The following is a 21,833-nucleotide window of genomic DNA, read 5'->3' on the forward strand; positions in this document are numbered from 1 at the left end:
ATTAAATCATGTGACATGGCAACATAAGTAATAGCTAACTGCTATCTCATTGCTTGAGCTTTACCGTTAACTGTCCGTTGTAACCATTGACATTAACGTAGCTATTAGCTTTCTAGCTTTTAAAATAATGTAGCTACTACATACATTCATGTATAAACTAGGGCTGTATCGCACTGCTGTGTCTATAACTATGCAGTAAAGTAATATGTGCAGAAAACTTGGTTCTCATATAAATGGGAAGCTTAACTGTTTCTTTCCCATCAATTGGCAGGCTGCTATAGCTACGTTGATGTCATTCCTACCAGCCAGTTTCCTGCCAGCTACTAAACGAAGACTGTGTCGTTCCACACAGGTGGCTTGTGGCCAATGCCACAGGCTCTACCTGCGGAGAGAGGTGGGCTGTCAACCACGGGAAGAGCTAGCAAGTTGGTCTCAACAGACCTCATTTATCCCCACGTGGCTGTTGAACTGTAGAGGAGGTGCTTGTGGATTTCCCAGCAGTGAGAGTGGTCATGTCAGAGTTAAATAAAGAAGTGGTGGATCTGGTTTGGGGGAGACCCTCCAGTGGAGGAGTGTCTGCCTCCATCTTCCGAAGATGGACACAAGGTATGATGCTTTGTTTCACACTGATTTTGATTGGTAGGTCATTTATTTCAAAGTGTTATGCATCAAAAGGTGCTCAGCCTGCATGGGCTTACAAGACACTACACACAGAACAAACAAATAAGTGCGAAAGAATGAATATAATATATCTACTTATGTTTCTGTAAGTGTCAAATTAATTATGAACACAATCCTGCTCCTTAGACATTACAGCCATAAAACATTTTTTAATCATATCTGGGGCACAGATTGTGCCTTTTAACACATCAAGCATAAAGCACACTCATGCTGTTGGTAAGAATTTTAGAGAGAGAGAGAGGAATACTTGCATAATGATTCCTGTATCTGCAGATGGTTGGTTTTCCTGATTTCACACTGTGGTGTTTGATGTTGCCATGCATGCATTTTGGTTTTCTAATGTATGACAAAAATTCCCTCATTATCTCCAGAGGGAAAAGGAAACTGTTGTCATTTCTTTTGTTCATGCAGGGTTTGTCTTCAGTGAGAATGAGCACACTGCACTGGAGCAATTTGAAGGAGGGCCATGTGCTGTCATTGCACCTGTGCAGGTATGGTCATGTTCAGTTTCTGTGCAGTAGTATGAGGGCCCAGTTTCATTGTACACCATATTGCATAAGCACTGACCCCTCACTCTCTACATGCTCAGTGAGTGGAAGTGCTTAAAATGTTGTTGTGGGGAATGAACACCTTTGTCCACAACACTAGTCTTAAAGAAGTATCCACACTTTCTAATCGCATTGTGCAGTATCTGAGGGTAGGCATTAGAAACTGTGTACAAGTGACAGTGGCATATTGCACCATGGACTGTTTTGTTGCCAATTTTGAAGGCTGATTATGTGTTTCTTTGCAGGCTTTCCTCTTAAAGACCATTCTGTTTAATAGAGAAAGTTCCAACTGGAGACACATTTCAGGTAGATTGTTAACAAAACCATTCAAGCCATGTTTTTTTTTTTTTTTTTTTTTTGCAATTTTATTTTATAATTGCATGACTCATTGAATAATGCTTGTGTTATGTTTGTGCCTCTCAGAGGAGGAGCAGAAAACAGCACTGTGTTCCACGCTGAGTGAAATTCTGGAGTCCGCCTGTTCCAGCCCCTCCACAGGGTTCTGCCTAGTGTCCTGGGCCAAGGGACAGGGCCCACATACTAGCACACATACTACCACGCAGACAAAGCCACAGTCACAAACACAGGACTTGCCAGTGCCAGAGAGCAGCCAGCCACCACAGGAGCAGCAACCCAGTGAGTCCTACGTCTGTCACATTCCCATGCAAGATGTACATTCAGAATAACAGTGCACAAACATGAATACTCCCTCACGCAAGCGTTTACAATTAATCACAAAAATAATAACTCTCCTAATCATTATACAGTATGGATGTTTTGCTGTGTCATGCTTTAATACTACAGTATATGTCTGTGTTCTTGTGCTTAGCTGCTTTGGCTGCTGAGGACCTTGGCTTTGAACGATTTCACAGTGTTCTCCAGTAAGTGACACTTAGTATTCTCACCACGGCTAACACCTTGCATCTTTATAGTCAAGACTGTCACTTCTTACCACACATAATCTTGGTATTAAGTAACACTGTGGGTTTCTGGGAGGATAGAGACTTCTCAAATCCGGGTTTTACAATTGCCAATATGCAGTATTGAGATAGAGAGCTACATATTTCAGCCAAGGGAGGGGCAGTTTTGATTCATCTATTCTGCAAGAATTGGCTTTCACATTGAATTAGCTATTTCACTCAGCTCACAAGTTGCAGACTCAGCGCTTTCATTGATTGCCTAATAAAAAAAAAATACCTCTCACTACCTTTCTCACACAAATACTGTCTGTCACACACACACACAAGTTAAATAAATGCAAGACTGCATTTGCCAGAAGCATACTGGCAGCCGAGACCAGAGTCAGCAGAAAGCAGTGCTGACTCATGTCGAAGAAGTGCATGCTAACTAATACAGACAACTTCACTAGCAAGCTTTCTATGTTGGAGCAAAAGATGGAAACTGACAAGATTAGGTCCAACGTTGTCCTCTGATGTCTTAATTTATTTCTTCCCTATTGTGAGTTAACTTTCACAACCCGGTATGAATGCAGTTAATACATTTGTCTCATTGACTGTGACTTTCCAAAACCCAGCAAATCTTTTGGCTTTTGAGTGCTTCATAAATCTTCCTTATGTTTGTTTCCCCCTGCAGCAAGCGGACTGTTGGGTTAGTGTCTGATCTCAGAGAGGAGATGTTGTCTCTTTACCACACCTGGAGGGGGTGCTGTGGAGTCTTGCTTTTCCTCTACTCTGTCATCCTCACCAAGGTAAAATAAACACAGTAAATAGATGCTGATAGACACATTAAGGACTGTTTGGAAAGTAGGAGTTTGTTGTCCCTGCCACATGTTTTGAATAATTTGAATGAAGTGCTACTTCTTTTTTTTAAACTGGAAATACAATTCTCCTTCTATTAATTCATTTTTAATCGTGTTGTTGTATAATTTTAAGTCATTTTCTTGTGTGTGGTGTCAATGTGGACATATACAACAATGAAATTCAGACTTGCGTCTTCTGGTGCTATCTGTGCAGGGCATAGAAAATATAAGAAATGAGATCCAAGACACAATGGAGCCTCTCATAGATCCTGTGCATGGCCATGGCAGGTACCAAAACACCTCTTCACCTTTTGTATACATGAGTTATACTGACACAAGGAGTTCTACATTATTGCAGTCTACAAGTTATCTTGGTATTTTATCTGCAATTCCTTTTATACTCTCGCTCTATTTATATTTTGCAGTCAGAGCCTGGTGAACCTCCTTGTAACTGGCCACGCTGTTTCTAATGTCTGGGACGGAGACAGGGAGTGCTCTGGCATGAGTAAGACCTCCATGAAATGATTGCATACACACACGCAAATCAAGCTCACTGAATGGACACATGCACACTTATCGCGCTCAATTTTCTAGCCCGAGATCTGAATCATTTCCACCAGAGGGCAATAATTCTTAGATCCACAGCATTGCACAAAAGTACAAATTCGAATCAGTTTTGGATGATTTAACTAATTGGGGGTTTTTTTGTCTTGCAGAACTCCATGGTATTCACAAACAGGCATCAGTTGGCTTCCTTACACTTATGGAATCACTCCGCTACTGCAAGGTACAGACCGTATACACACAGTCTTCCCTGACATAATGCAAAAGTACAAATATATACTTGCCCATGGTAAATGTGTAGCTGATTTGTGGATTTCTGTTGTTTTGATGAATACTGACCATGAATTGAGATGGACACCCACTGGGTAAAATGAGAGAGTGCCAGGAATACAAATAAACAGAGATATACTCACTGTAAGTTGCGACTTTGAGATGTGGGACATTTTCAATATGTGAGCTACAAACCTCGCTTTAAGCTCCCGTGTGAAAATATGTGTTTGGAAGGAACAATCCCAACGGGCTGACTGCAGACCCCCCTCTCTTTCCCTCAGTCCCCTGTACACATTTATTAAAAATGGATCACAAGAGATTTAAAAATACATGTGAAGCGACATTATTTAGTCATATTGCAAAACAGGAATCTTAGATATTTATTCACCATTGCCAATATAAGCAAACCTAAAAAAACTCTCAAGTCGAGACTTGAGGCATGCAGCTATAATAATTTAATAGCAAGGTTGTTGCCAAAGTGACAAGAGGGCTGTGAAGAGTAATTTAAGAGACCAATTTGTATCTCAGTAGGGAAGAGCTGCTCTTATGTGCACTGTATGATGATGAGTTATTTGGTTATGCTGTGAAAATCAAGAACTTCCAGCTGGATGTGATGCTGCAGTTAAGAAGAACAAGTGATCAATTAGAGACACAGCAAGTGAAAATGAGGTGTGTCTTAGAATTTGTAATATGCATTTCATTACACAGACCTATTTGTTGAGGGCCCAGAGAAGTGCTTTACATATGTTGTGATATGACATCTCTTCAAATGTGGATAGACTCCATGCACTTGTGTCAAACTGTAATCATTTTCTGATTAACAATGGAAATGACTGAAAATAGATGTTCATTTGTTACGCATTCCTTTTCTTTTTTTTTTGTGTGTGTGTGTGTGTGTGTGTGTGTGTGTGTGTGTTTCAGGTCGGGGCATTCCTTAAGTCTCCAAAGTTCCCTATTTGGATCCTTGGCAGTGAAACTCACCTCTCTGTTTTTTTCACCAAGGCAAGTTCACTACACTCACCCATAAGCGAGGAAACACATATTTCACACACAGAGACACACAGTGTGTAATGTAAGCCAGTCTCCTCAGCAGGTTAGAAAAACCAAAATATGGAATGTGCTTAACAGATTTAATATAGTGCAGGTCAGATATCAATGTGGGGGATAAAGGGGGGCAGAAAGGGAGGCAAGCGATAAATGAGCACAGGAGATAGTCATATATGGCCAGTGCTGTTTCTTGGCTTTCTACCTTTCCAGCATTAAGAAAAAAAAGAGAAACTTAACAAGTGCAGGCACACACACTTATTCTCATGCACACACCATCACAAAACCACACATCTTAATTTAATCAACCATCTGCGATAAACTAAACGGTTTGTTGTACATGATGTATTGCCATGATATAAACTGCTGAATTTAGATTCCAACAAGAGTGTCCAAAGAAAAGTGTTTACAGTAAAGTTTTGTCTGCCCTCACTGTTAGGTTAAAGAATAACTTCTGTAGTAGAGGATAAGCAACAAAAAGAAGAAAAACACACACACTAAAAACACTATAACTCTGGAAGATAATCGTTTAATTTGTCAAACTGAAAAAGGTGAAGCATCATATTAGCTTCCTGGGATCTTGGAACCAATTGTTGCACAGAAATAGGACATTACATTAAGATCACTGCTGAGATGGATGTCTTTGTAGCATGGGCAGGAGGATTGTTTAAAACAACTGATAACACTTGTAGTTCATGGCATGTTAGTATTGTTTAACATGGACTTTAAAAATATGTGAACCTGTCCTTTAATTGCAACAAAATGGATCAACATTTTTCTTGTTCTGGCACTTGTTCATAAGAACATTTTTTGTTGTACAAAAAAATACCAGGAACCCAAGAGCCTCAGAAACAGCACTCAGGGACTAAATCAGGAACTAAAAGTTCTTGATCATGTTTGACTTTCCGCTTCATCTTAAGAAATGATAGAATTAGTTAAATTAAACTAATAACACAATTGAAAGCAAAGGCTTGGGTTTGGACATCATTTTGCATGCAACAAAACAACTGTGACTGACATTTGAAAAAAATGGTGGATAGGAGAGTGAAAAGAGAGATTATAAATGCCAGAAGGGCAAGACATTTGTCTCTAAGTAGTGAGGAGCTTTGTGTTTTTCGGGTTATTTCTCTACTTTAGTACATAACCACACTGACAACAAATGGCCTGCTTAAGAGTTGGTTCTGTTTCACGCACTCATCTAATCTCGGCTTTGTTGACTAGTCTGGAATTTGGCTTCACGGCTGCTGTTTACACGTCAATTACAATCTCATATTGTAACAACTGCTGCTCATGTGCAGTCTCTTTTCATAAGTTGTTGCAGTCTGGAGGCTTGTGTTTGTGACATTCTGTGCTGAGCCATCAGAAAGTGTCATTCCTGAGCAGGTAGTTTTGTGGCAGGAACTACAGTCCAGGAAACAAAACTAGAACCAGGTTCCTGTGTTTCAAATGCAGGTAAAATTCCTGATTTCCCAAAAAAGGTTACTAGAAAAAGGGGCAAGAATTTCTGCTCGTACTGCAACAACTGATGTATACACTTATGCACACACAGGGCGATGGCACAAGGTATAGATTGCACACGCCCTTACTGAGGTCAGCCCTGTGATCCCAACTTTAATGAAACTTTGGAAAATGATTGAATCATCAGATCTCAGGTTGTATAAGTATGGATATGTGCACACTTGCACTCAAACAAGCATGTTTATCATCTCTATCAGTGAACATGTAACTTGATACGTTGCCGTAGCTTGTTTATTAAAGCTAGCAGGTTTAGTTGTAGCAAATCAATTCTCCTTGCTGTTGGGAAAATGGCACCAGAAAGGCAGAAAAATCCCTGACAGTCATCTCCATCATCATTGCCACACCCTTATTATACCATTGATTAAAAGCTCAGTTACAGGCATGAAGCTCAAGCCTGCCAGGCGAGTGGATCGTATGTTGGCTCAGTGATGACCCAAAGTCGTCATGCATGCACTGATGACTTACCGATTGCTACAACTCCCCCGGCACTAGTGACATGTTCACATATACATACACCACAGTCTGACTCTTACACACACACATTCCAGCACAGGGAACCTAATACTGATTAGCATTAGCGTTGTGTGTGTATGTGTGTTTGGCTTCAGGTGGATGGCTTCCTGTAGGGAATGTGATGCCAGAGTTCCCATCTGGATCCATTTGTCCCGCTGGAGACTGAGAACACACTTGAACACACGTGTGTGTGTGTATGTATATATATATATATTTACTGATGTACATGGCTTATGCTACTCTGTGCTGGCAGTAATGGGCTCTACAACTTTGAGCCCAAGCTGAAGGGGGTGAAGCGCTCTGTTTTTAAACCTCACTTGGTGTGACCCTGTCCTCCTTGACGGCAAATCTATGTTTAGAGCTAATTTGAAGCACACTGAGATTTCCCAGGCTTTGTGATACAAAAATACGCATTATCTGGTAATGTAGCTTTTAGCTCCGATATAGAGCCATCCCCACAAAAGCAGAAAACTTGATCCCTGCCTCTGATGTGTCAGCGGCTCCTTCTGTCTGCCATTGGGGACGGGTGTGTATTCCCCCGGGTTACTGTCAGTGTGTGACTGTGGCTTTCAGACCATCAGCTTAATAGCATTAGTGTTTTTATCTAATCTACCTATACAAAGGCCATTCCACCATCTCTGATCCTTACCCACAGCACCCCCACACACTCTGTCTTGTGTTGTATTAATGTGTGTGTGTGTGTGTGTGTGTGCGTGTATAATGGCATGTAATGGGATCTCTTTTTGGACAAGAGTTTCTGAGACACCAGAGGAGGGAGAGAAAGGAAGAAAGACAGACAGAAAGATGATGATGATGAAGAAGAAGAAGAGGGATGGGTGATGGATGGAACATATCATGCAATATGTTTTAAAAGGGGATTCTTTCTTCCTTCCTTTTCCTCTTCTTGTCTTTGAAGTAACTATCCACTCAGTGCACGGTGGAGCTGTTGCCCAAGTAAAGCTTTCCCCAGCGCACCTCAACCAACTTCTTCAGATGATTGGTCCCCCATGAGAAGGAAAAGGGAAGAAAGGAAGTAGAGAGGAAGGATGCACTTTAAAGAGCAGTGCAGCAGTCACTCAGGAAAGGGGGGTAGTGGGGTGGTGATCCTCTGGTGACATTTCTCATCACTCTTTTCTCCTTTCGCTGAGTGATGAGGTTCACAGCCTGTGTCTGCCCTTCTCGTGGGAGTTACATGTGTGTTTTTGTGAGTGTGTGTGTGCGTGTGTGCGTGTGTACAGTAGTTGTGTTCTGGGTCAGTGATTTACTAGGAGAGAGAGCAGCCTCTGTGGCGCTCTGTGTCCCTGAAGACTCTGCTTCTATCTGTTCAGACATACACTCACACACACTAATGTCCTTCAAGGATTTGTAAAGGCAGGGACATGGAGATACAGTTAATGTAGGTAAGTTTAACTCAGAATCTTTATTGGGATACCACAGAAAATGTACAGTGCTGTCATCAGGAACTGGCAATATGGGTGAAATCATTATCACAATATTAAAATATTTTCTGATATACACAAAACAGCAAATGAGCTTTTTTCCCCTTGGTATGCATTACTTAATAAATCCAATTCTTTATGTATAAAAATAGTTATTAAGAGTCAAAATCTTTTACAGTTGAGAAAGAAATGTGTGAAACCATAACAAGATTAGATTATATCATATTAAAAGTCAAAGAACAATAATATTCAATTCATGGAATTGATTAAGAGCCAAAGAACAATTAGCTGTAAGGTAGTGGGAGTAGGACAAAGAAAAACAAATTTCAATATCATGAAAAGATGAAAGAATAACAGTACAAAGGAGAAAGCATAATTAATGATAATGATAAAATGACAAAACAACAAGGAGAATAGAAAACATGGTCAAAATTTTGCACTTTCTGTTTAAAAAGGATTACTTTCTGGTTTTAGTATGATCACAGGGCGCGGGCCCGACGCTAACACAAAATAACAAAGCGGTGTACATTAACAGTCATTAATAATCCTTGACAGGTCAGACCAAGGGCCATTGTAGAAAGATGAAAGGCTGTCTGTGTCAGTGTGTGTATGCTGCGTTATTCTTCCTTTTCCCCTGTGTGTTGTTTTCCGTTACAGGACCCATCATTACGCTATATCACTATTTTCTGGTGTTTCCTCTCTTTTCTGTTGAGACAGTCTTTCTCATCCAAGACAGCTCCATAAATCACTACTTTGTTCCATCTGTCACACCTAAACCACACACACACACACACACACACACACACACACACACACACACACACACACACACACACACACACACACACATACACAAACATACAGTAGATACTGCACGCACTGCTTTATACAGAAAGAAAGATAGGTTTTCCATTGTTTTCTGTACTTGTAATCGCTTGGGACGCAGGTTAGTTAAGGTGAACAGAACAAACACACATACACACTACATAACGAGCCACATACACAGAGTCCCCCATCAGCCTGTCGTGTAGTGAGGCTGCCAGTGCCTGCTAGGAACAAGGCAGGAGACACTGTCCGAGACCTCTGCTTTGTTGACTTGAAACCGATCCCTTCAGACTCACTCTGTGGCCACTCAGAGCCTCTCAGTGCATACAAAAGCTCTTTGGGTGGACCGGAGGGGAAAGAAAGAGTAACTCTAGTAAAGTACACCTACCTGTCCTTCCTGAAGTAGCTACCTGCATGTGGAGATAAAGGATGAAAAGAGGAAGGAAGAAAGGAAGGAAGAAAGGAAGGAAAAAGTCAAGGGTGGGAGGGGAGGAAATACTCCAAAACTGAAGTACCTACTTAGCGCAAGAAAAGGCAGGTAAAGAGGGGTGAAACTGGGCAGGAAAGAAATGGCAAAAAGGCCTCTACAGGGTAAGAGTTTATGCTCTAAGTGAGCTATTCAGTCTACCAGAGAGAAAGCAACAGATGGGGAAAACATGAGAATCACACACTTATACTTGCAGTATAAGTGTGCAGTACAGTCTCATTTGATCTTGTGTTAAGGGACAAGTTTGGATGTGTCAGTCATTCTGACTCGACCAAAAAGAAACACACACACCCGTTGCTTCTTTTCAGTTATTTGATAGTGCTGGCTGTTTAACAAGACATGTTTTATGAAATGTTTTCTGGTTTCTGTGTGTGTGTGTGTGTGTGTGTGTGTGTGTTCCTATGTTGAATAGCTTGCTGGTTCTCTGTTAAGGGGGTCAAAGGTTTGTGCAAAAAAGTTGGACTGTCGGGATTGGAATGCGGTCTTTGATTTCATAAGACACACTTATTTACACACACACATACAGAGATGCACTGACACCAGGTCTTTGTGTGTTTGTTGTACCGTATCCCTACATGAAGATTCATGTTTGCACTGAATATTGTCTGTCTCCTTACTAGGACAGGCCTAATTATTACACAAATTCTGTCTATCACAATGACTCAGACACAAACGCACACACAACATAGTAACACAATGGTATTTAGAGAAAAGACAAACACACCACTCACATACCTTCCCTGCGGAGTATGTTAGCTCCATGACATGTTTTCCAACTCAGCAGCATCTTCCTCAGGCCTCTAATAAAACACAGATCAAAGACAACCAAACAGACCTGTCATCACACACACACATAATCACGTAATCTCTGCTTGCCATTATGTTGGCCTCTGTGCATGTTCTGACGCCCTCGTGATTCATTATCTTTTCTATTCTTCGCTATGTGCTCGTTTGCTTCATATTAGCATGTATAGACTAGCTGTAATGGTAGATTTTGCTTTGTGTCTTAATGATCACTTCTGGTGTAGTGTTCACATCCTGTAATAATGATACTACCAGGTGATTTACACAGAATGTGTCCATCCTTCCCTAAAAGATAATAAACTTTAACTGGACAAGACTCAATGGACTTTGGGATTGTATATGGCAGCCTAAAAATCAATTAAACTTCTAATCACTTTTGGAAGAGACATATTTTCTTAGTACTAATGTAAGGCAGAATTACAGTTAATCAAAACAGTTCATGTTTCAAAACGCATTCTTCACTGTTAATCCTACATTTATTAACTGTCTTAAGACTCTCATGGAGTCGACTGCTATGGAACGTTTTTCAGCACCTTTTTCCTCCCAGGACAGCAAAATGACCCTTGTCCACCCCTATAAGTGAAACACAGGCATATGTAGCAAATGACGAATCTACTGTCAGATTTATGGAGCCTGTAATGTTAACACATCAGGACTGTGCTATACTCTGTGTGACAGAACAGTTCTTGAGCGTGTGTGAGCCGCTCTGTGCCTGTTTTTCTTTGCATCTGAAGAGCTGGCAGCTGGGAGTCATCTCCTCTCATCATGTCCCCCTGAACCCCACTCTCCCACTCTCCCCCCCCCCCCCCCCCCCCCTCCCTGTGTAAGCCCCAAGTACAGTAATAAGTGGACCGTGAAACCCTAGCAGCCTGCGTGGATCTGAGGCTCAAGCTTTAATAAAGGCCAGCTAAAGGAGATGAGCAGGGTTCATTTGCTCTCCAAAAACATTGTGTGTTTGTCCAGCACTTGGTTGTCATAAATACACTCCCTCCCTCACTTGTATGGAGGAGCAGAGAGAACTTTGCATGAGTGTGTGTGAGTGTGTGACCGCTTAAGGCTGAAAAGCCACCCTCTGGAGATAAATCTCACTTCATCCTCTCTTGGAAAAATATCCCCACTCTTTTTCTTACACTTCTTTAAATGTGCTGTCATTTGAAATATTTTCAAGGAACACTGACACTTACCCTTAAACTTTTTATTATTGTTGTTTTTTTGCTACATTGCTTATCAGAAACTAATGCTTATTCAACTTACTGTAAGCTGTGGACAAGATTAAAGCACACAGTCTCTCGTCGTTGGCGTTCATGATGTTCGCCTTATGAAAAATTACTTAAGAGCTGGAAAAATGAACTTTGAGAAAGAACTTCAAATCCTGCCTTCTTTCTTGTCTTTATAGACCTGCTCATTGAAGTTGAAGTATGCTTGTCAGATAGTTGTAAAATTGTCAGACCAAGCCCCCCCCTCCAAATTCCAGCATTGGAAAGGTGTTAGCAGAGGTTTGCGGTTTCACAATATGACAAGCACTTTGTTTGCTGTACACTAAGGACCTTAGTGTGGAGCCAATAAGGAATTGTTTTGCTAATCAGTATATACTGAACTGTACATTGTAAGCCAAGTAATAAAGGGCATCACCCTCACCCTCCCTCGTTTCTGCTCACACTGCCAACACTGCTCTCTCTAAACTTCACCAACAAACAAACACTGTAGATCTTGTCATAAATCATGGGGTGTATATGTAAGACTTGATTTCCTGATTGTGTGTTTGGAGTGAAAACAAGTCGTCTTTGGAGTGAAAACAAGCCATCTAACTTTATCAGAAAATCAGTTAATAACTCAATGGACTCCAGTGATTGCACTGGCCCCTGAGATTACAGTCACACACACACACACATAGATGCACAGTCAACATTAACAATATTTTCTAAGCCTTGACAAGAGCACTCACAATCTGTTAGTTGTGAGTAGATTGTAGTAAAAGATTGTTTAGTCACATCACCCTGCACTCCGCTATTTTAAAGTGTCAGCACTGATCAAAGTGAAATTTCCTACAATGTGGTCTGATTCTTCCACTCCTCAATGCTCTGTTCTCTGTCTACAATCTTCTCTGTCTCTTTACTTTAGTCACAAATCTATATTTGGTTAAATTTGGATCAAACCCCTTCATCTTGTCATGCACAATATCACCTTACACCCTTTTCTTCTTTTTTCCTCCTCCTTTTGTGTCTCTATCTTGGCTGTCTTTTTATAGGAGATGTCCCTGGTAGGTCCAGAGTCTCCATCAGAACAGGCACGGAGGGTCTTCCAGTCATTCGATCCTGAAGGTATTCGTGGTGTTTATATCCTATACTTTATATTGTTTACATAATTATTATTGTGCCAATGACTTTCATCTCCTGCCCCTCATGCCCTGCACACTTGCTTTTAATGGTCATTATACTTTATTTGCTCATTAATACACCAACGATACAAAAATCGTGGCAGATTCACTTTAAATAATTCAAACTTTAATTCTAACAAGGCTACACCCACAATATCCTGCCCCTGTTGTCTTTCTGTTCCCTTCTTCCTGGTCGAGCAGATGCATTTATAACCTCCACTGGCCTCCTCGCCTCTTCTTTCTTCCTCGTTCTTCCGTTATTTTTCTTCTACAGGCGGAACGAATGCCTGTTTCTCCACTCGCATGTCCACTGTTGTTGTTTAGGTTGGTGAGATCAGCTCCTCATACAGCTGAGTCAACCATGCTGCTCCTTCGCTCTCATCATCGTTTTCCTAAACCTCATTTTTTTTCATGTCACTTCCAGGTGACTAGGGGAAAGGCGAGGGGAAGGACAAAGAGAGTGACACAAACACAATAGAAAGATTACTAGAGCTAAAAGTCAGAGTTTTAATCTGCAGTGTTCATTTATGTAGCCTCAAGATTATATAGTATGGGATGTGGGTTTGTTCAAAGCACATAGGAAAAAGATTTGAAATGAAACATTTAGCCTCACCATCTGTTGTGTAATGTTTTTCTCCTGCTGTGGAGACAAGAGAAGAGGGAGATTTGTCGGGAGTCACACTACACACTATTAACACTTAGAGTAAGCCATGTTGCAAGAGTGTTCAGCTTGAGGACCTGACTAAATGGCTCATATATTTATATGAAGATAAGTGCACTGTTCTCTTTTGCTATAAACATTTGTTATCTGGCTTGTAGGAACAACGTGAACATTTGTAGAGATCTGTATATGTGATGCGATGCAATGTTACAGGGAAATAAATACTGCCAGATTTGTCAACAAATATGTAAACATAACTAAATGACAAACTGTCTGTCACCCCGCCACGTTCTTCATCTGTCTTCCTTTTACACAAAATCCAGTTTTGATGTTCTCATCTGTCAAGACATCCTGCTCACCATATGGTCTTTTCTCACACACAGACACATGCATCAACTAGGTGTACCCATAGATTTAAATGCACATGTACAGTATACACACATGCAAGGGGGATGTACTTGACATACATGCATGACACATACACACTCACACTCTGTAGTTTATACACACATGCCCTAGCAAAGCAGCACAGTTGAGTGCTGTGTAAAAGGGCCATAAATCTGTCTGTGTCACATGTAGAGTCAGCACAGCTCACTGTGTTGTGGAAAAAGGGCGCCAGACACAGTCACACACATTGCAGTGAATCACGCCAGACATACGCCCTCTGCAATCCACTGTCTCAGCATGTTCCTTAATATTCCGTGTTTGTCATTGTCCCTGTGTAGTGTCTGCGCACACTGTCTCTGCTTGTTGTCAAACCATCACTTGTCATGGAGAGAGAATAACATCTGGCACTGAATAAGTGAGATTGAGTTGCCCAAGATCGAACAACCGGAGCACTTGTCTGTTAATATTCTTCACAACATGTTGGAGGTTTATGTATGATTCTAAACAACAGGCCACACAGGCTCACATGGGAACGTTTAAATGAGACGCGTACTGAACATGCATGGACACACAAGGGCAAAAAGCACATGTTAGTGTTTAAATCTTCTCTTCTTCTCAGGTAAAGCAATCATCATGGCTGTGGAATGTAGGTCAGAGAAAAAGGACAAGGTGTGGGGGGGTGGGGGTGTGTGTGTGTGTGTGTGTGTGTATTGTTTGTTTGGGTTCTGTTGAGTCAGATGAATTAATTCCCTAGGGCCAGTAATGTAAAAAAGTGCTTTTGGCATATGTATGCAGGTGAAGGCTTCCCCTGATTTTGGCTCTTTTTCTAAAACGTCCTTCTTTTATGTTCTGTTCAGAGTCAGCCAGTGCATCGCTCTCTCTTAATGTCTCTCTCTCTCTGTCTCTCTCTCTCTGTCTTTCTCTACAGATAGTGGCTTCATCCCAGATTCTCTACTGGAGGACGTGATGAAAGCCCTTGACCTTGTCTCAGAGCCTGAGTAGTAAGTGCTTGCATGTCCAAGGTTTTGTGCCTTCTAATGTGTGTGTCTATGTGTGTCTGTGTAGCACCTGTAGAGCCTCTAAAGTTTTAAGTCCTAAGTCACGGCCAGGCCAGGTCAGCAGCCCTGTGCTCATGTTTCACTACCAGGCTTCTATAAAGTAGGACCAGAGAGAGCCCGCTATAAAAGTGCAGGAAGAAAGAAATAGCAAAAAGAAAGACAGTCAGAAACAGAGGCTTAGAGGGGAGATCATTAACGGCAGGAAGAAAGGCAGAGAGAGGGAGGAAACACTTTAAAGAACCGCTTCAAACAGAAGCACGTTCTCATCTGACGAACAGTAAGCCCTAATGCTGTAGCCGTGGGCCCAGCCACGTTACTGGACGACTGATCTGCTCTGCAGACCCCAGATGGTTGATGCATCACAACACAACATAGCATTCTAGGGAGACTCCCAATGCAAACAGCCTCATTCCTTACCACACAACAAGAAAGTTATAGCAGGGATTCCACTGTGTGAATAAAGTAGCACCTTTAGTGCTCCATGGTGATTTTTTGGGAGGGAGCCCTCCAAGGTTTACTTGCCAAATGGAAAATCTACCCACATTTATTGCTTGGCACATGATAATTTCAGACCCTTCCTATGACAGTCAGCTGCTGCTACTTGTTCTCAGCAAAACCCAAGATATAGCTCCAAGCAATAAAAGTGTCCCGATCATTTGCTTTGTAGTGTCTGGAATGGGGTTATACATACTCAAGATCTCAAAAAACATGTTTTCCTCATTATTGAGAGTTGCATGTTAATTTAGTAGCAATGTGGTTTATTCTTAATTTTAAAACTGTTTTGAATTTGTGAAAATTAAATCATCTCTGTTGCATATTATCCAAACAAGAATTAATCAAAAACATCATTTCAATTACATGCACAACAAAGAGCACAACAAATTCCCATTCAATTCCCATAAAGTATCATAACTTTGTCCATAAAGTTCAAAATGTTAATCAGTAATATTACGTTCAAGTGATGTGTGGTTCTTGTTTGTCTAGATGTGACAGAAACTTGTGTTGAAATATTGAAATTCCCAATACAAACAATACAAGCATGTGTATCATTGAAAATACAGATGACGTACAATGGTAAAGCATACTAGGGGTGGGAATCACCAGAGGCTCCACGATACTTGTTTCACGATACAATATTATTGCGATTTTAAATATATTGCGATATGCTGCGATATATTGCAATTCATTACATTCAATACATTTTTTCACCTGCAAATTACGTCCCCAAAGGAAAAAAATGTAAATTTTCATTTGCAATTCCTATAATAAAAGATTGATACTTGGCGTCTGTGTATCGATACAATATTGCCATGCAAAATATTGCGATACTATGCTGTATCGATTTTTTCCCCCACCCCTAAAGCATACATATAATCCAGTCCAGAAAAAGCTGACTGCTGACTGCATTACAATCCAAACAGGAGGATGGATTGGACACACACGAGGCACCATCATCTCATGTCCAATCCAGTGGTAAATGGAGTCATATGCATTCATATATCCACATCCGCTCGTCCACATCAACAAGTAACCATTCATTTATGATAATAATGAGATATATTATTGATCCTATAGAGATATTCCTCAGGCATTCAGAGTGTTGCTCAGTTGATCTGTGTGTCATACTGCAGCACATGCTACTTGTAAATATCAATAGATGAAGCAGCAATCATTCCCTTCTCCCTCTGTGTCTGAGTATAAAACTTGCTTCTCTTCTTGCTCCCTTAAAAGGGCAATCTGACCAGATTTTTTTTATCAGTTGAATAATAACACTGATCTAACGCAGAGGAATGTCTGGAAGGAGGTATATTTAGTTGCACCACGGTGTTCATGATAACACACGCGCTCGCCAAAACATGCATCATACGTCCACACTGAGTGATGAGGTGATCGTAAATCTGACTCTGATTTCATACACAAAACATCACAGACTGTTATTTTGTGCCCTGCTGATGGTTACCTTCCTACCTTTTCTTTTTTAATCTCCCTGTTTGCGGATCTGTTTTGCTCTGCTGACTTCCTATTTATGTCCCTCCTTATCTAACTATCTCTCTGTATCTGTGCCTGCTCAGTGTCAGTCTGGTGAAGAGTAAGCTGGATCCAGAGAGTTTGGGCATAATCCTTCTGGGCCCTTTTCTCATGGAATTCTTCCCTGATCAGGTATGTGTGCTGAGGTGGATTTTCACATGAAAGATACACACTGTACAACAAATACCTTCCACCGGTCATATTATCCATATCACCATTAAAACATATGGAGAAAGAGTCGCATACACACACGAGTGACACTTCCATCTATCTCCTAAGCTTATGTGGAGTGCTGTTTTAGTAAATCAAAGGTTTTTATGCCAAAAACATTCCTGCGGTGTCTCATGTTAAATCTATGTGCATGTGTGTGTCTGTGTGTGTGTGTTCACCATCATATGACGTGACTTGCCGAGAAGCTTACAAAGAGGGGTAGGAAGCCTTTATGAGGCAGAGCAAGCAAGGAAGACTACAGAGAGAGAGATAGAGGGAACTGTGTTAAAGTGATCAGGGCTTTAGGGACTCACCAGAGGAATGGCCCCAAGCCGCAAAGAAATTATACTACCATTAGCCAACTGGACACACACACTCAGACACACGTGGGATTGAGTTGAGGGTTAGGGTTTCATATAGGCATATAAACACGAGAAGCTGTACACGCTCTCAGACAACACACCCAATTAGCATTCTGCACCTTAAAACCAAAGTCATGGGAAGTGTTTTGGCTCACTGTCATTATTTTGGACATTTTTGTAGCTTTGGCTGTTTTGCAGTAATTGGAGTTGGGCTTTGCTTCAATGCTCAAACACACACACACATTTAAATTTAACACGTGGGACTTAACATTAAGCTTTGCTTGCAAGCAGAGATGTGTTGCTTTGACTTTTCTGGTTCAAAAATGTTCTGCCTCTGTGGGTCTTAACCTCCAGCTCTGCGAGAACAATTTGCCCAGAGACTCTCCAACAACACTGCATGTTTTTCACTCTTGCTCTCGGCCTGTGTTTCAGGATTCAGGAATCCCAGACTCATTTCCCGTCTACCACTACAATGGACTTAAACAGTCCAACCACAACGAGAGGGTAAGACACTATTTACTATTCAGGTTTTTCATAGCAACTGACAGTCGCTATCTCTCTCCCTAATGCTTCTTTTCCTTATATCATTAATATAGACACACACACACACACACTCACAGTTTGAGGCAGCCGTCCACTCCAGAATAAACAGTAGCTATTGCAAGCCCAATAGCCTGTCCATCCATCTATAAACCCTGGCTAAGTCTTCTATTTCTCCAAGTCATTTCCACACAGAGCCCACTGTCAGCAGCTGTACTGTGATAAATGGTCAAACACAGGCCTATTAAGTGGGCTTAGTTTGGTGGCTGTGCACAAACCTGGTACTCAGGAATATCACTTTCTTCATCTGTCAGCTTTGAATAATCTGTAAAATACCTTTTTCCCATACTGCTACCTGAAATTGTGGGACTGGTAGCACATATGTGCCCACACAAAAGCTTACGCCTACACACACATATGCACATGGCAGCAAGGCGCCTATAAGGTCGTGATGGCAATTCCAGTCTCATAGTTTCTGATGGGAATAACAGACCTGTTGACAGCAGACTCCTGCAGAGGTGTGTGTGTGTGTGTGTGTGTGTGTGTGTGTGTGTGTGTGTGTGTGTGTGTGTGTGTGTGTGTGTGTGTGTGTGTGTGTGTGTGTGTGTGTGTGTGTGTGTGTGTGTGTGTGTGTGTGTGTGTGTGTGTGTGTTCTATACTTGCATGCATCCTCTCTGCATCCTACCCCAAGACCCCCTGAGAGGAAATGTCAGAAAAGAGATTGATAGTGTTGAAGCCTGTCAAAGCTGGCAGAAAGTGTCTAGATCTGTGTGCTTAGGTTATACAGTGTTCAGTGTGTATTGACCTAATTATGTGTTTGTGTGCGTTTTCAGGTAGAATATGTGGAAGGGACAGCTTTGGTGCTAGGTTTCGAGGACCCCATGGTTCGGACAGACGACACTCCAGTCAAGCGCTGCCTACAGACCAAGTGGCCCTACATTGAGCTGCTGTGGACCACCGATCGCTCCCCATCTCTGAACTAGCAGGTCCATGCGGTTGTGTTTGTTAATGCGGATGGACCACTGCTGACCCACCACACACCCCTCTGCACGCTGACCCTAAAAGGTCAGCAGGTTAAAAAGACTGAGATACAGATATACAGTGGAGATGAATGAGAAAATCACAAATGCACACAAGAGACTGAGACAAACACATTCATGGCCTAAACATACATGCCTAAGATCCATTCCTTCATTCTCACCCACATTCAGCAGAAATGCAAATCAGACTCACCAATTCATGCTATTGTCTGTTCACCATGGCTTGTAATTTGACACGCAGGATGTTTATGATGTTATTTAAAAAAGAAGAAACTGAATGACTGTTTATTTTTACAGCTCTGTGCCGACACCTCTGCAAAAGTTTACCAGTAGACAGCTAGTCGCTGTTCAGAGAGCAAACTAGTTTGGTGTGTGTCACCAAATCACATGCTGAACCACATGTACAGCCAGTTGACTGTGAAACACTACTGTTAATACAGCTATAGGACTGTTTGAGGGAAAACCTACCAAAGCCTCCGACCTATGAGAAAACACGCACACACATACACACACACACACACACACACACACATACTGACACACATAGTGCTAAGCGTTTACAGCATAAAGGGACCAACCCAGGCGCAAAGAACTGGATCTCTGGACAGCAGGTATCTTCAGTGTTTTCATACAGATGTAAGTGTGCAAACTGGTTCAGGTGCTGTGTGTCTGTGCGCGTGTGTGTGCGCGTGTGTGTGCATGTGTGCGCTTCATGCACCACTCTAAGATGTTGGCCAAGTGCTCATGTATTTATTATCACACTCAAAGGTTCTGGAATAAACACTCTTTTTTTTTTGTTCAAATATTGGTGCTGTGTGTTTTAGTAGCTTTGTAATCGAAGACATCCTCCTATATGTGTGTGTGTTTGTCTCATAAATGTGGTGTCCCGACCCCAACATCAGACGACCCCTGCTTTCAGGATGTCTTAGGTCTGCCTGGATCCCCTCATCGCTAAATCATACAGCAACTTATGTTTCATTTCTCCAGAGACTCTAAATCAGTACTTCACTAAATCTCAAAGACATTGATGATGAGTTAAATACCTCTCTGTAAACACACGTGAAGTTAAGGATTGTATGTTCATGTTTGCTCATCACAGAGATTCATCAAAAGAAGACACATCTTCATCACAGCCCATACAGTTTCTACACTGGCTTTTATGAAGCATCCTAAAACACAGTGGCACCTCGGATATGTGACTACTGTTTTGTGATAAGTCTAAGAGGAAAAGAACTTACCACTACCATACCAACATACAACTAAATACTTGGCCCTGATTTAGAATGTGGCCTGTAGTCCTTTACTCAGCATTTATACATTTGTGTGTGTGCGTGTGTGTGTGTACACAGGACTTCTGTAGTGTTGGCAGCTTGTGTGTCTAATGCATTTGTCTAATGGATACAGGATGCTGGGCTAACAGTCTGCTTAACGGGCTTATTATGAGTTTGTAAAGAGAGACAGGGAACATGGGCACAGTATGTAAATTATAAAGTGTGTGTGTGTGTGTGTGTGTGAGAGAGAGAGAGACAATCAATCTACAATGACCTGCAGAAAATATGTGATCACTACACTATGGCAGGCTGACAGGATGTAACCTGAACAGTATGTGAGTAAATGTGTGTTTTCTGGAAATTTGGATATCTGTGAGAATTTTATTGGATGTAAGACAATGGAGAAAATGATTACAGATGGAAATACACACACACACCAAAACTGGGCAGCATTAAAAGACTCACTACCTCGTGAAGAACATCATAACACAACCGCACTAAAGTTGAATGTGAGGAAAAAGAACAGGAGCATGTCAGCTTGCCTCATAGCTCCAACATCCTCACCATCTTCTTCCTCTGTGAGAAGAAAAAAAACGGAGCACATCTGTCTCTGCCCTTACGTGTTCATGTTTTGTAGAGCAGTTTTTTTTTAATCTGTTCATCTTAGATTTAAATCGAAACAGCCGAGAAAGAACAGACCCTCCTCACACACATACACACACTTGAATCACAAAAATGATCAGACAGATGTGTAGGCAACTAAGTTTTACATAATTAAATGAAACCATAATGGAAGGGGCAAGATTACAGGATGGATTGATGGGTGGAAATAGGCTTGAGGTGGATAGCAGGGCAGGTAGGTGTTGAGGTTTGAACCCTTGCCATCTGGCAGGTCAAGGTTGAGGTTTTTCCCTCATAGACTTTCTATAACTTCCCTATCTGGTTCTTATCAACTCTTGTGACAGAAAACATACTCCAGTGCCACACTGTAGTGCTGATCCACTGCAGTTTTACTACACAGTGTGAGGCAATGGTGTTTAATTCAACACTATGTGCCCATAAAACTTTTTTTTCTTTTTTTTTTTAATCAAAACAAACCTCTCCATGCTAATAAACTGCAGATTGTGAGTTTGCCTGCAGTGGCATCTCTCTTCCTCTGAGTTTTTGATAAGAAAAAAGTGTCCTGAGCTAAATATGTATAAAAACTGCCTAGTCTGGTTTGTTTTTACGACCGTTTTTCATTGCAGGATATTAATTTCAGCAAGAGAGAAGTATGTTACCTCGGAGGTTTGGTGGGGAAATCGCCTGGTGATGAGTGAAACGGTGAGCGGGCCAAACTGTCTAAACTTGCACAGCTCAAGAGATTTCTGCTGTAAGCCGACATAATAATCACAGACATAATTACAAGTGATTATTCTGGACGGAAGGAATCGCAGTCCTGTTTTAA

General features: G+C 41.4%; 2 protein-coding genes across 2 annotated transcripts in view; one reads left to right on the forward strand and one right to left on the reverse strand.

Moving 5' to 3' along the window:
* The window catches only part of LOC128366018 (protein FAM8A1-like), a 305,711-nt gene that overhangs the window by 211,203 nt on the left and 72,675 nt on the right, over window positions 1-21,833 (reverse strand). The gene's annotated exons all lie outside the window — the stretch shown is intronic.
* mindy3 (MINDY lysine 48 deubiquitinase 3) lies at window positions 478-20,016 on the forward strand. The gene is made up of 15 exons (XM_053326674.1): window positions 478-606; window positions 1,093-1,172; window positions 1,475-1,535; window positions 1,653-1,865; window positions 2,059-2,110; window positions 2,823-2,937; window positions 3,203-3,276; window positions 3,414-3,493; window positions 3,705-3,775; window positions 4,744-4,824; window positions 12,701-12,773; window positions 14,806-14,878; window positions 17,008-17,095; window positions 17,968-18,039; window positions 18,909-20,016. Exons 1-15 carry the CDS (start codon window positions 513-515, stop codon window positions 19,056-19,058), a joined length of 1,377 nt encoding a protein of 458 aa, XP_053182649.1. The 5' UTR covers window positions 478-512; the 3' UTR covers window positions 19,059-20,016.

The sequence above is a fragment of the Scomber japonicus genome, chromosome 10 (genome assembly GCF_027409825.1).
Source record: "Scomber japonicus isolate fScoJap1 chromosome 10, fScoJap1.pri, whole genome shotgun sequence".
Classification (NCBI taxonomy): domain Eukaryota; kingdom Metazoa; phylum Chordata; class Actinopteri; order Scombriformes; family Scombridae; genus Scomber; species Scomber japonicus.